The 12,472-nt window shown below is 34.1% G+C and overlaps 3 protein-coding genes across 3 annotated transcripts in view; 1 reads left to right on the top strand and 2 right to left on the bottom strand.

Annotated features, from left to right (window-relative positions):
* LOC105113235 (putative receptor protein kinase ZmPK1) overlaps nt 1-12,472 on the bottom strand; it is a 35,294-nt gene that overhangs the window by 16,753 nt on the left and 6,069 nt on the right. The window lies entirely within an intron of this gene.
* LOC105113236 (pentatricopeptide repeat-containing protein At4g21190-like) lies at nt 7,689-9,144 on the top strand. The gene is made up of 2 exons (XM_011009328.1): nt 7,689-7,937; nt 8,737-9,144. Exons 1-2 carry the CDS (start codon nt 7,737-7,739, stop codon nt 8,968-8,970), a joined length of 435 nt encoding a protein of 144 aa, XP_011007630.1. The 5' UTR covers nt 7,689-7,736; the 3' UTR covers nt 8,971-9,144.
* LOC105113238 (putative receptor protein kinase ZmPK1) lies at nt 10,265-12,472 on the bottom strand (the record flags this gene model as incomplete). The annotated part of the gene is made up of 1 exon (XM_011009331.1): nt 10,265-12,472. A coding segment is annotated over one exon (2,082 nt), but the record flags the coding sequence as incomplete, so codon positions are not given.

Raw genomic sequence — 12,472 nt, 5'->3', positions numbered from 1 at the left:
ACTTTCATTGATGATTTTAGCAGAAAGAGATGAGTGTACTTCATTGATGAAAAGGAACTCAGAATTGTTCAATTATTTTAAAGATTTTAAAGCAATTGTTGAGAAGCAAAGTGGCTATAAGATCAAAACTATGAGATATGATCAAGTTGGATAATATATAACAAATGACTTTGAAGCTTTTTGTACACAATAAGGCATTAGACATCAGACAACACTAGCTTCTACACCATAGCTAAATAGTGTGGCTGAGAGAAAGAATCGAACGATTCTTGACATGGAAAGAAGTCTACTCAAAGCAAAAAAGGTGCTTAAATAATACTAGGCTGAAGCTGTATTATGTGCTGTGTATCTACTGAATCTTTACCTAACCAGAAGTTTGTAAGCTGTCACTCCGGAAGAAGCATAGAGTGGTCACAAACCAAGTGTTACTTATTTTTTAGTCTTCGGTTGTGTGGTATGAAGATTCCAGATGCAAGAAGGACCAAACTCGATGATACAAGCAAGAAATGCATCTTTGCCGGATATGATGATAGAATGATGGGATACAAGTTGTATAATCCCATCACAAATAAGGTGATCATGAGTAGACATGTTATCTTTGAAAAAGTAAATCTTGGTAGTGGGGTAATGATTAAGAAGAAGTAAAATGGATCAGTATTGATTTAATCCTTGAAGATAAAGTGGAAGTACTAACAGTACTTGTAGAAGGTCTGATGTTACCAGTAGATAAGCCATAAAGTCCGGCACATAGATTCCCTGTATTCAGCAGGAGAAACACACCAAAATCATCATCTATCTTGTAAAAGGACCAAGAAGGATGAGAAATCTAAAAGAGTTGATGATGCCACTCAAGTCATGAAGATACAACTCTATTTTATTTCTTTGCAGATAGTAACCCTCTTAGCTTTAATGAAGCTATCACAGAAGAGAAGTGGATAGAAGCAATAGATGAAGAAATATATGCTATTGAAAAGAATGATACCTGAAAGCTGACTAATATAATAGAAAATAAGAAAATAATAGGTGTCAAATGGGTCTATAAGACAAAGAAGAATATAAAAAAAAAGTACAAAGATACAATGCAAGATTAGTGGAAAAAGGCTACAAATAGAGAGAAGGCATTGACTATGAAGAAGCATTTGCTCGAGTAGCCCGGCTAGAGATAATCAGACTAAAAAGGCTATAAATAGAGAGAAGGCATTGACTATGGAGAAGCATTTGCTCGAGTAGCCCAGCTAGAGATAATCAGACTAATGATCTCACTAGCAACATAATATAGATGGAAGATCTATCAACTCGATATGAAGTTAGCATTTCTGAATGGCTTCTTAGAAGAAGAGATTTATGTTGAACAACCACTTGGATATATTGAAGCTGGAAATGAAGGCAAAGTATACAAGTTAAAGAAAGCCCTCAACGATTTGAAGTAAGCTCCACGTGCTTGGAATACCAAAATTGACAAGTATTTCCAAGACAACGGATTTGAAAAATGTCTATATGAACATGTAATATATGTGAAGAAAGAAGCAGATTACAACATATTATTTGTGTGCTTATATGCTGATGACTTGATATTCACCAACAACAATTCTACCATGTTTGAAGACTTCAAGAAAAGCATGGTACAGGAGTTTGACATGATAAACATTGGTCTAATGACATATTTTCTTGGCTTAGAAGTAACACAGCAAGGAGAAGGGATTTTTGTATCCCAAAGCGGTTACGCCAAAGATATTCTTGAAAGTTTTAAGATGGAAAGCTACAATCTGGTATAAACTCCAATTGAGAATGGATAGAATTGAGGAAGAGTAAAGTTGAAAATGTTGATCTAACTTGCTTAAAAGCTTAGTAGGAAGCTTAAGGTACTTGATATGTATCAGACCAGATGTACTCTATTGATCTAACTTGCTTTAAAAGCTTAGTAGGAAGCTTAAGGTACTTGATATGTATCAGACCAGATGTACTCTACAGAGTTGAACTTATCAGCAGATATATGGAGACACCAGACCAGTCTCACTTGAATGCAACCCAAAGAATTCTTCGCTACATCAAACGAACAATAAATGAAGGTATGTTTTATACCTCAAGTAAAAACTTAAATTTTATTGGCTACTCGGATAGTGATTGGGGGAGAGGGTTGGATGAAAGGAAAAGTACAACTAGATTTGTCTTTTTCATAGGAGATGCATCTTTTACATGGTCATCCAAGAAGCAATCGATAGTAACGTTATCAAGCTGTAAAGCTGAGTATGTTGCTGCCAATTTAGTTGTATACCATTTAATATGGTTAAGGAATATATTAGAGTTTATGGGATTTCTTCAAAAAAGTCCTACAAAGATTTATATTGATAATCGATCAAGGATTACATTTACCAAGAATCTAGTGTATCATGAAAGAAGTAAACATATTAATACATGTCATTATTTTATCTGAAAGCATGTGAAGAGTAAAGAAGTTGAATTGATATTTTACAAAATAAATGATCAAGTAATAGATATCTTTACAAAGCCATTGAAGGGAGAAATATTTATCAGATTGAAGTTCATCCTTGGCATGACATCCCTTGATTGTGTTTAAAGGGGGAATTTATTGTGGTGAATTCAATCAACCACCGACTACCACCTGCAGCCACCTATTATCAATCACCACCACCTATAACCACCTACTATCAACCACCACTTGAAGTGTGAATTTTCTTACTTTTAATTTTTGTATAAATAGGCTGTTAAAGTTATGCTATTATGTATGAGAAAGAAAAGAGAGAAATAATAGAGAGAAAGAGAGGGTGTATGTTAAGAGTTTTTTATTTGTATTTTGTAAACTTGTTGTTTTGAAATAAAATTGTGTGTTTTATCCCCCTCTGAGTGTTTGAAAGCCACCACTAATGGTTTCTCCCATCAACACGTTCGTCCCTCTCTGGATTTATCTACTCTCTTCACTTTCTTCTCTCCTCTCTTCACCTCTATGTCTTTTTTTTTCTTTAGCTCCCCTGTTCTTTATGTCTTTTTTTTCTTTCGCTCCCCCCTCTGCTCATCCCCTAGTCTTTCTCTTTTTTTTTTTCTTATGCCTTTTATTTCTATCCACTCCTTTTCCTTTTTGCGTCCGTCCTTCTTTTCAAAACTTCTCCCCACCTCCTGTGTGCGGTCCTTTCTCTAGTTTTTATAGCTAGAGAATGCATGTATTTTCCTTGGTAATAAAGACACTCAAGACCGTTATTATTGAAGTAATGGTAACAATCGATGATGGCAGGGGTGTCCATTTTTCACTAGCTTTATAGTCGAATAAATACCATTCAGTTCAGTAACTTATTGCATTATAGTAGTTGAGGCTAAATGTTTCTTCTTCTTCATGTTGAAACAACTTCCCTAGTGTGATGAAAAAGGTGATGAACAGTGACGATGTTGTTTTAAGATGTGAAATGACCATTTTCAGTTTCGTCACTCAAGTTCTGAAATTTTATAATCAAGTACTTGGATAAATTATAATTGGACCCTTGAACTTTGATTTCTTCTCAATAAAGCCCAAATTAACTTGAAAATATTTTTTTTTTCTTGTAATCAAACCCTTCATAAATTCAATTAAACCTTCAATAAAATTTAATTAAGTTCATAAATATCTGATTTTAGGCTTTTCTTCCTCAAATTAAATTTTCCTTGTTAAAATGGCTCTTATCAATAAAAGATATACTATTACATTTCAATTCTAGCCATTTTATGGGCATTCCAACATCTTTTTCTTGCTCCTATTTTTTTTTGGATTTTTTGAATATTTTTCTAGATTTGTTTTTCTTATTTTTTGTTTGGAAACCCAAAAATAGATAACAACACCTTTATAAATGTATTGTTATAAAATCATGCCATTTAAAAAGAGATTGTTGAAGGGTTCTAGTGAAATATATTACAAAGATTCACTAAAATGAATATTAGAAAAAAAGATTAACAATATTAAAGTTCTTACAAAAGAATATCTAATAACAAGTTTATGAACAAAGAAAAGAGAAAATAATTGAAGTGTAATCGTTTTGGTCTTTTAAAAACTTTTATTTACAATAGATTATTAACCAAATTCCTTCCTCGTTAATAATTCCACGACCACTTTCAAGATTAAGAGGTGTGACTCTTTAATATCTTCAAAAAATTATGTGCCACTTATTATAAATTCGAAGTATCGTTTACCTAAATTATTTAAAATATTCATAACAGATGAGTTGAAATGGGTTTCCAAAGCTTTTTTGGATAATTTTAGATATATTTGTTTTTGAGAAAATTCAATTTAGTTTCGTTTTAGTTTCAATTTTTTTAAAATATTTAATTATTTCATAAACATTCTACTTTATAAATTTTAAAGAATATAATATAACACTATTAGAAAATTAACAAACAAAATGGACACACCAATAGAAATATTCCAACTAAATATGCCTTTATAGTAGATATCGATGATTAGTACTTAAAAGTGCATTTTTATCAATGTTTTGTATCATCATTTTGCACTTGAAGTATCAATATTTCCTTAATTAAAACATGTTTCATAATAACAAGTCTGATACTATAAGATACCTTTAATTTATGGTAAATGTTCATCCTAAATGCAAGTCCATCACATAAATGAAAGGATTGATTAATGAGTTGAAGTACTGAAATTCAAAAGACAAAGAGAGGATGAAGCTTAGAAAAGAGATACTAGTTTAGTCCAAACTGTAATACTGTTTGGTAATTGGATCATAACTGGAGTTATAGAACTTGGATTGAGGTATGCTTTATATAGATAGAAAGCTAAGATGTAGGCCTAAAACTTTCATGCGGAAAGCAAGACTCAATTCTACTATTTGGAATTCTAAATCTTAGCAACAACGTAGAAGTCCAAATGACCTTAATTTTTTTTCCTAGAAAGCTAAGACAATTTCCTAGAACTTTTATGGTAAGGTTGATTCAAATTCTGATGTTATCAATGATATTTTGTTCATATAAGAAGATAAGGATTGTCACCAAGTCAAGATGTGGCCACCCATTCAATAATTAGTCATCAAATCAATAGTTCTAAATTTTGACCTATAAAAGAAGGCATTTGTCATGTAACACGACTAAAAGATTGATGTCCTCTCCCAAGTGCAGGAGTGTCGAAGTAATAAATAACCCGACAAGACTGGGGTCGAACCACAGGGAGGTTAATTGTACAAATTATAAATAACAATAATACAATAACAACAACAACAATAATAGTAATAACATCAATAATAATAATAATAATAATAGTAGTAGTAGTAGTAGCAATACAAATAATAATAATAAAGAAAAAGAAGAAGATGAGAACTTTGAGATGAAATATTAACGTAAAGATTTAACAACGATAACAATAAAAGTCAAGGTTAGAGGATCCACTAATGGTATGTCAAACAAGTATAATATAAACTCTTATTATTCAATTGGAAACCACACACAAAGGAGGTTCCAATCAGATTATAGATTGTTAACATGATTACATTAGTCATTTTATTCAATTAATGCTAATACGTGTAAATTTCATCAAGCATTCATGATTATAACTTATGTTAACAACAAATCAAGTTCCTTTCATAGCTCAGGTGTCGATTATACCATACAGTATGGGCTATGAAAGTGCCAAGCATTTGTTGTACCAATTGTTATACAACATAAATCAAGATTAGTCATTTAACAAACAAAGTATTAAAGAGTGAACAAGATAACAAATATAAAACATGTTAGTATCAAACATTAAAGTCCATATTAAGTTTACACTATACTTATTCTTACACCATTAGTGTCACCTTTTTCACCTTGATATAATAAACTTAGCTAGACATAATGAAAGAAATAAAAATAGATAAACAAAATAAGAACATAAATAAGATAAAAGTTAACTAAGTAAATGAAAGGAAATGAAAGGCATAAACTTGATATTAATGAAAACAAAGCATAAACGTTACAAAAAATACAAAGAAAGAAAGCAAGAGCATGATCTTGATCTGGAGACCAAGATGCCTAAATGCATGGCAAATGTCTCCTTTTATAGGCCAAAATTGGGAACTATTGATTTGATAACTAATTGATGAGTGAGTGGCTAACTCTTGACTTGGTGACAATCCTTATATTCTCTTGTCTACCCAAAATGTCATTGATAACATCAAAATGGGAGCCACTCAAAAACATGAAAGTTGTAGGCAATTGTCTCAGCTTTCTTGTGTAAACCTTTCAGCTCATTTGGACTTCTAGAACTCTAGATATGGCCAAAATACTGAACAGTGCTCAGGCTGAAGGACATATTCAGACTTCTTTATTATTGCTACAATTTGGACTTGAAAATGACCTTTTTAGATCTTAAACTCCATATAAAAATTGTACTCCTATGTCTTACCTTTCCATCCATATAAAGTAGACCTAAATCTGAGATCTATAGCTCCAGATATGACCCAATTACCGAACAGTGTTCCAGTTTGGATTGCACCGACATCTCTTTTCTAATTTTGGTCATCTCTTTGCACTTGCAATTTAAGTTCTTAAAGTTATCAATCAATCCTTTCATTTATGTGATAGACCTACATTTAAAATGAACATTTACCATAAATTAAAGGTATCTTATGTTATTAGATATATTATTATAAAACATGCTTTAGTTAAGGAATTATTGATACTTCAAGTGGAAAATGATGATATAAAACCATGATAAAAATGCACTTTTAAGTACTAATCACACCCCCCAACCAGCTTATTACTAGTCCATAGTAATCAAAGCGTTAAAATAGAAATTGTTTTTGCAAATTCCACTAAGTAAGGTATTCATCATTTAACTTCCATTAATCTATCCACATAAATAAACTCTCATTAAATTTATATATCTGCTCAATAGCTCTTAACAAGATATTAATAAACCTTTCTTTTGTGCTTGACTTTATCTTTTAATATTTAATTGGTTGGGTGTTAAACTTCCTGGTTGAACTCGGGTCTAGAACTTATTAGATTGTGGGTTTAAGAGATTAACCTGGATTTACGAGTATTTTTTTTCCTTTGAGTACTACAGCTTAGATAAAGGTCTTTACATTGGGCCACCTTGGCTCTATGGATGTATTTCTTAGGTGACACAAAAACACTTGGGGTCTGCAAGGATAATGTAGAAGATTTATGAAGAAACATATTGAGAAGTGGAAGAGGCCAAAGAATTGGAAGTATAATCATGGAAGTATAATCAGGAGATATTGGAGACCTTCCTTGCATTAGTGCATGAGGATAGCTGCAGTTGGTTTTTTGCTAATTAATAAGCTGCTTTATGTTTTCTTTTCTAAAGATATTTGTGAATGTGTTGTGGGAAACTCCTAATATAGTTTTGCAAAAGTCTGCTTTCAGCTCTTAGTGAGTAGTTATCATTTAGTGTCATTAGAGAATGTTGGATACAGTTTGGTTTATTTTCTTTTTTATGTTGGTAATTTTAGTCTTATGCACACTACCAAGACCCGCCTTAGCTACCCATGAACCCATGAGCTATAGTGACTACCTGCCTTATATTTTTTTAGCTTGACAACATCAAAGTGTAAAGTAATTTTGTCAACCTGGCTTTCAACATGTTCATGAGTGATGTTTTTATGTTCTTGTTAAAATATTCTTTGTTATGCTACTATGTTTTAATATTCTTTGTTATGCTACTTATTAATGTTATTGTTTAGCATTATGCATTATTTGATCTGTTCATATTTTATTAATCTCTAAAGGTTATTAAATGGATGCTCAGCAAGGGGCAGGGAACTACAATGGGAACTTATTCGCAGTTTATACGAGCATTAGATATGGACCACAGAGCAAAAGAAGCACATGAGTTTTGGTTGAAGAAAATTGGTAGAGATCTTCATTCCGTGCCATGGCAGCTATGTAATCGCATGATATCTATATACTACAGAAACAACATGCTAGAGAATCTCATAAAGGTTTGGTTTGCAGCATGCCACATGCTTCTTGACATGGAAAATCAGATGTGTGTAATGAGTTTAATATGTTTACTGGGCAATTATCATTCACAATCTGCATACCATACTTTTGCCATTGTTCTGTAGGAAATTGTGGTTTTCAATAAATTCATAATCTAATGCTAGAAAAACAATTTGAATATTCTCTGTACACATTATTTTCCAGTAAAGGACACTGAAAAGGTCCATCATTGTAGAGGTAGCTGCATTGGAACATGAATGAAAACAGTAGAGAGTTGCTCATACACAAAACCATTATGTTTTTACTTATCAACTCCTTGTACGTACAACTAAACTTAAGGAAGGAAATAGAACAAAACTTAAGATGTTGTTTTGAAGTCACTGAAAAGCTCCATCATTGTAGAGTGTGATATTTGTTCTATTCTATCCCAAGAATATAGCAAAACTTTACTGATTTGTAGCTTAAAGTGAACAGACTTTGTTGGACATTAACATTTAATGAATTGGAGGATGTGGAAGATCTTATCCTTGGTTAAAAAGTATGTGGAAGGAGGAGAAAAAATGCTACAAAATTCATCTCATGTTGTTGTTTATCTTTGAGAAAGGAATATCTGTCTTGCCATTCAGTGCTATTAAATCACTGTATTTATGCATTCCTTAGATTTGTCATGTGTTGTCTTTTTTTAGTTGGTTATAGGTTGATCTTAGATTAGCATTTTTCTTTTTTCATAAATTGTTTGAACTGACCGCTTCTAAACGTTGGATTAACCTGGCTTTGTTGTTGTAATTGGATGCAAAGCTTTTCAAAGGGCTGGAAGCTTTTGATCGTCAACCTCCAGAAAAATCCATAGTGCAAAAAGTGGCAGATTCATATGAGATGCTAGGCTTACTTGAAGAAAAGGAAAGGGTATTAGAGAAGTACAATCATATCTTTGTTGAGGCAGGGAAAGGGCAGAACAAGAAGCTTAGAAATGCTTCATCCAAGAAAAATAAGAAATCAGGTAAGGCACTTTTAAGTCACTTTCTATATTAGTGTCACTTTCTGATCGCAACAAAATTATGTGCTGTAAATATGTTAAATGACTAACTAAAAGGCAAAAACAAAGTAAATTGTTGAAATTAATGTTCTGAAAACATTATTTCTTTAGCCTGTGATTGTCTTTGTGTTTTTCAATTAGATTGTATATGATCACTGATGTCTTTGCCATCTGGTGCTGGAGCGAATAACATCATTTAGCTTCTATATACACAAAGCGTGCGCACATATTTCAATTCAGTCTTCAAACCTCCAAACTCACTTCCAATCATGGAAAATTGAATACACTGATGGTTTGTAATATGTACAAGATCTTTGCAATTGACCATCCCTCAAATGTTGTTGTGATTGCAAGTTTTGCAAGTTTGAGGACTGACTTGAAGATCATAAATTAATGTATGGGGACTAAACTAGACTATTGAGTTTGACATTTCAAGGCCTGAAAATATGGTTTTGCCTGTTTTGGTCCTTTGGGTGAGTTGGATTATCAAACCCAGCTCAACCTTGACCTAGCCAAGGGCCTAAGGTTCACTAGTTCAGTAACGGGTAGGTCACTGGGTACCATGGTCGTTCAAATGCAAATATATTATTTATTTACTTTCAAAACATTTATTGGATTATTACATGTAAAATACTAAAACAGGTCCAATAAGAGAAGACATGCAATGATAAGATGTATACAAGTCATTTGGTATCATGTAACATCCTCCAAATCCTAATTAGAGATGTGTTATTATGGAATCCACAGTTTGCTTTCTCGTGCTTTTCTGGATAAAACTAACTACTAATCTTCATTGTCACTTACAATACTGTGGAAAACCCATTCTCTAATTGAACCTGAGAAGCATTTGATATTTTGATTGTCTTTTTTTTTTTTTGGTGGCGTTTGATCTTCTCATTCCAAAGCTAGATGATTTTGATGATATTATTAAAAAAAACTTTGCTGCACCAATGTGGAATTAGAGGTTGCTGTGGCAAGAGGATAAATATCATTTTGTTTGTTCACTCATCTTGTGGGAAGTGAGAAATATACTAATATTTTCCTTTACCAAGGTAGCCGCAGCTGCGCTGTGTTTTTTCCTTCTTTTCTTTCTTTTAGGTTCGACGCAGAGCTAAAGCCACGGTTGCCTCAAGCAAGCACCAGCCCGAACTCCGTCAGTGAGTACTAAACCATTTTGTTTATTTCCGGTTGAGACATTTTCAAATTTAACAGAAAATCATAGCAATTTCAGGTTGACATTTTCAAACTAAATCATGTCAAGTGTGATGCTGTAGGGAATACGGCACGGTAGAATTTTAACGACATGAATGTTATTCGATGACAGAAGCAAAAAATCACTTTAGAGCCAAAACTCCAAAAGGAAACTGCTTAACAAATTACAATTTGAAGCAATTACCGACTGTCCAAAAGCTGGGTTTAAGATTCATCTTGACATTCTAATAGGGCTTGGACTACTGAATCCATTGTTGGTCTCTTGTTTCTATCTTCCTCTACACAAGACATGCCAAGTTCAACAATCGTTTTTGCTTGGCTCCTGCTAAACTGACCATTCAATCTTGGATCCACTATTTCTTCTATCCAAGAGGTCTCTCCGCACTGAATTTTCCTTTTCACCACCCTGACAAACCTTGTTAGATCTGATTCATCATGCTCTTCCCTGCCCTCTATGACCCAATTTGAGAGTGGGATTCCTTTCACTATCTCTAGAACCACAACTCCATAACTATAAACATCAACTTTTGCAGTGATAGGAAGATTTGTAGCCCACTCTGGAGCCATGTAACCCTTGGTTCCTCGAATCTGAGAGAAGTCAGAGCTATTACCACCCCTCTGAGACAACTTGGCAAGCCCAAAATCTGCAATCTTGGGTTCAAATTCACTGTCCAAAAGAATATTTCCTGGCTTCACATCACAATGTATAACCCATTCTAAACACTCGTGATGAAGATAAGCCAAACCCTTAGCTATCCCTAAGGCCGCTTTAAACCTGTCTTTCCATTCAAGAAACGTTGGAGAGAATAGATGCTTGTCCAGTGATTGATATTCCATGTACTCATAGACTAGGAGTCTGTGTTTGCCCTCTGAACAGAATCCCCACATTCTCACCAGGTTCATGTGATTGATTTTTCCAATTGTGCTCACTTCTGCCCAAAATACATCTTCCCCTTGGTACATGTTTTCCAGTCTCTTCACAGCTACAACCCTTTCATCTGTCAAAATGCCCTTATATACGGCTCCAGAACCTCCCCTTCCCAGCTCTTCCTTGAAGTTGTTCGTCGCCTTCTTGAGCTCAGTGTAAGTAAACCTCCTAAATGGACTTAATACCACATGATATCCGTCTTCCGCCAAATTTGGCAAACCACGCTTTCTGAAAAGAAACCACCAACCTGAAACTACAAAGAGAATTTCAATAAATCCAATGGCAGAAGCAAATGAGTAGAAATAAACCCATCTGGTCCTCTTATTGTTGAAGTTATACATAGAAAGAGAACCGATCGTTGTTTCTGATTCTGCAGACTGGCAAATGAGGTCAGTGCCATTAAGAATACCCAGTTGAGATGTCTCAAAACTCACTGGCAATCTCAGATATATATTGCCTGGAAAACTTGGAGACTGGTAACCGTTGAAAAGCACGCCTTTTGTGTAGCAAAGTTGTCCCCCATCTAGCCTATAGCTAAATGCTTTACACCGATAATCCCCCAAGCAGAGCTTCATGCAGGAGTCAAATGTAGTGGATGCACTGTAATTAAGATCAAATCCCCAGTAATCTACATGGGGCAACAGCACAAACTTCACTTGCTGAGACTGTGAAAGAGTGCTGTTGAACATAGGCTTGCAGCCTTTATTCCAATTACCAGGCTCAGTGATCTCATAGCCAGGTGGGCATGAACACTTGGGGTCTGGTGTATTTACACAAATCGAGTTTATCCCACAAATTCCATGAACATTACAAAGCTGAGAAAGAGCTTGCCATGATATCACCCACAATCCAGTTTCATTGTTCAGGCTATAAAGCCTGAGATTCCCATCATGGTCCATTGTTAGCCTCCTTTTGATCCTTAATAAACCCGTGTCAGGAGCACTGAACTGGAGCTGATCACTAGATATAAAATGGCCCATTTCATCAAAAACTGCAGTTCTGCTGCTATTATAATTTGTTCTACCATTTCCGAATGGATTAAAATCAGGACGAGGCCAGTATATGCTTGAAATATCAGGACCATCATATATCAACCTCAGCACATTATCATTATCAAAAAAGAAACTAAAATATCCAGAGGCATAAGAACCGCTATGCAATCTAGCAACCAGCTTTGTCCTCTTTGTAAATACCTGGTTTGGAAGAAGTGTATCAGTAGGAAAATCAAAGCTTTGCCATAGAATCTTACCACCAGGGCCTTTAAGAACAAGGTTACCAGTGTCTAGAAGCTCTGCTCTTCCAACATCAGTGGAGGTGGTGTTAGTCTCCCATATGATGGAGCCATCAACATCTGTCAA

The sequence above is a fragment of the Populus euphratica genome, unplaced genomic scaffold (genome assembly GCF_000495115.2).
Source record: "Populus euphratica unplaced genomic scaffold, PopEup_1.0 scaffold400.1, whole genome shotgun sequence".
In the NCBI taxonomy this organism is placed as follows: Eukaryota; Viridiplantae; Streptophyta; class Magnoliopsida; order Malpighiales; family Salicaceae; genus Populus; species Populus euphratica.
Note: the sequence above shows the minus strand (reverse complement) of the source record. Positions and strands in the feature narration are given on the sequence as shown.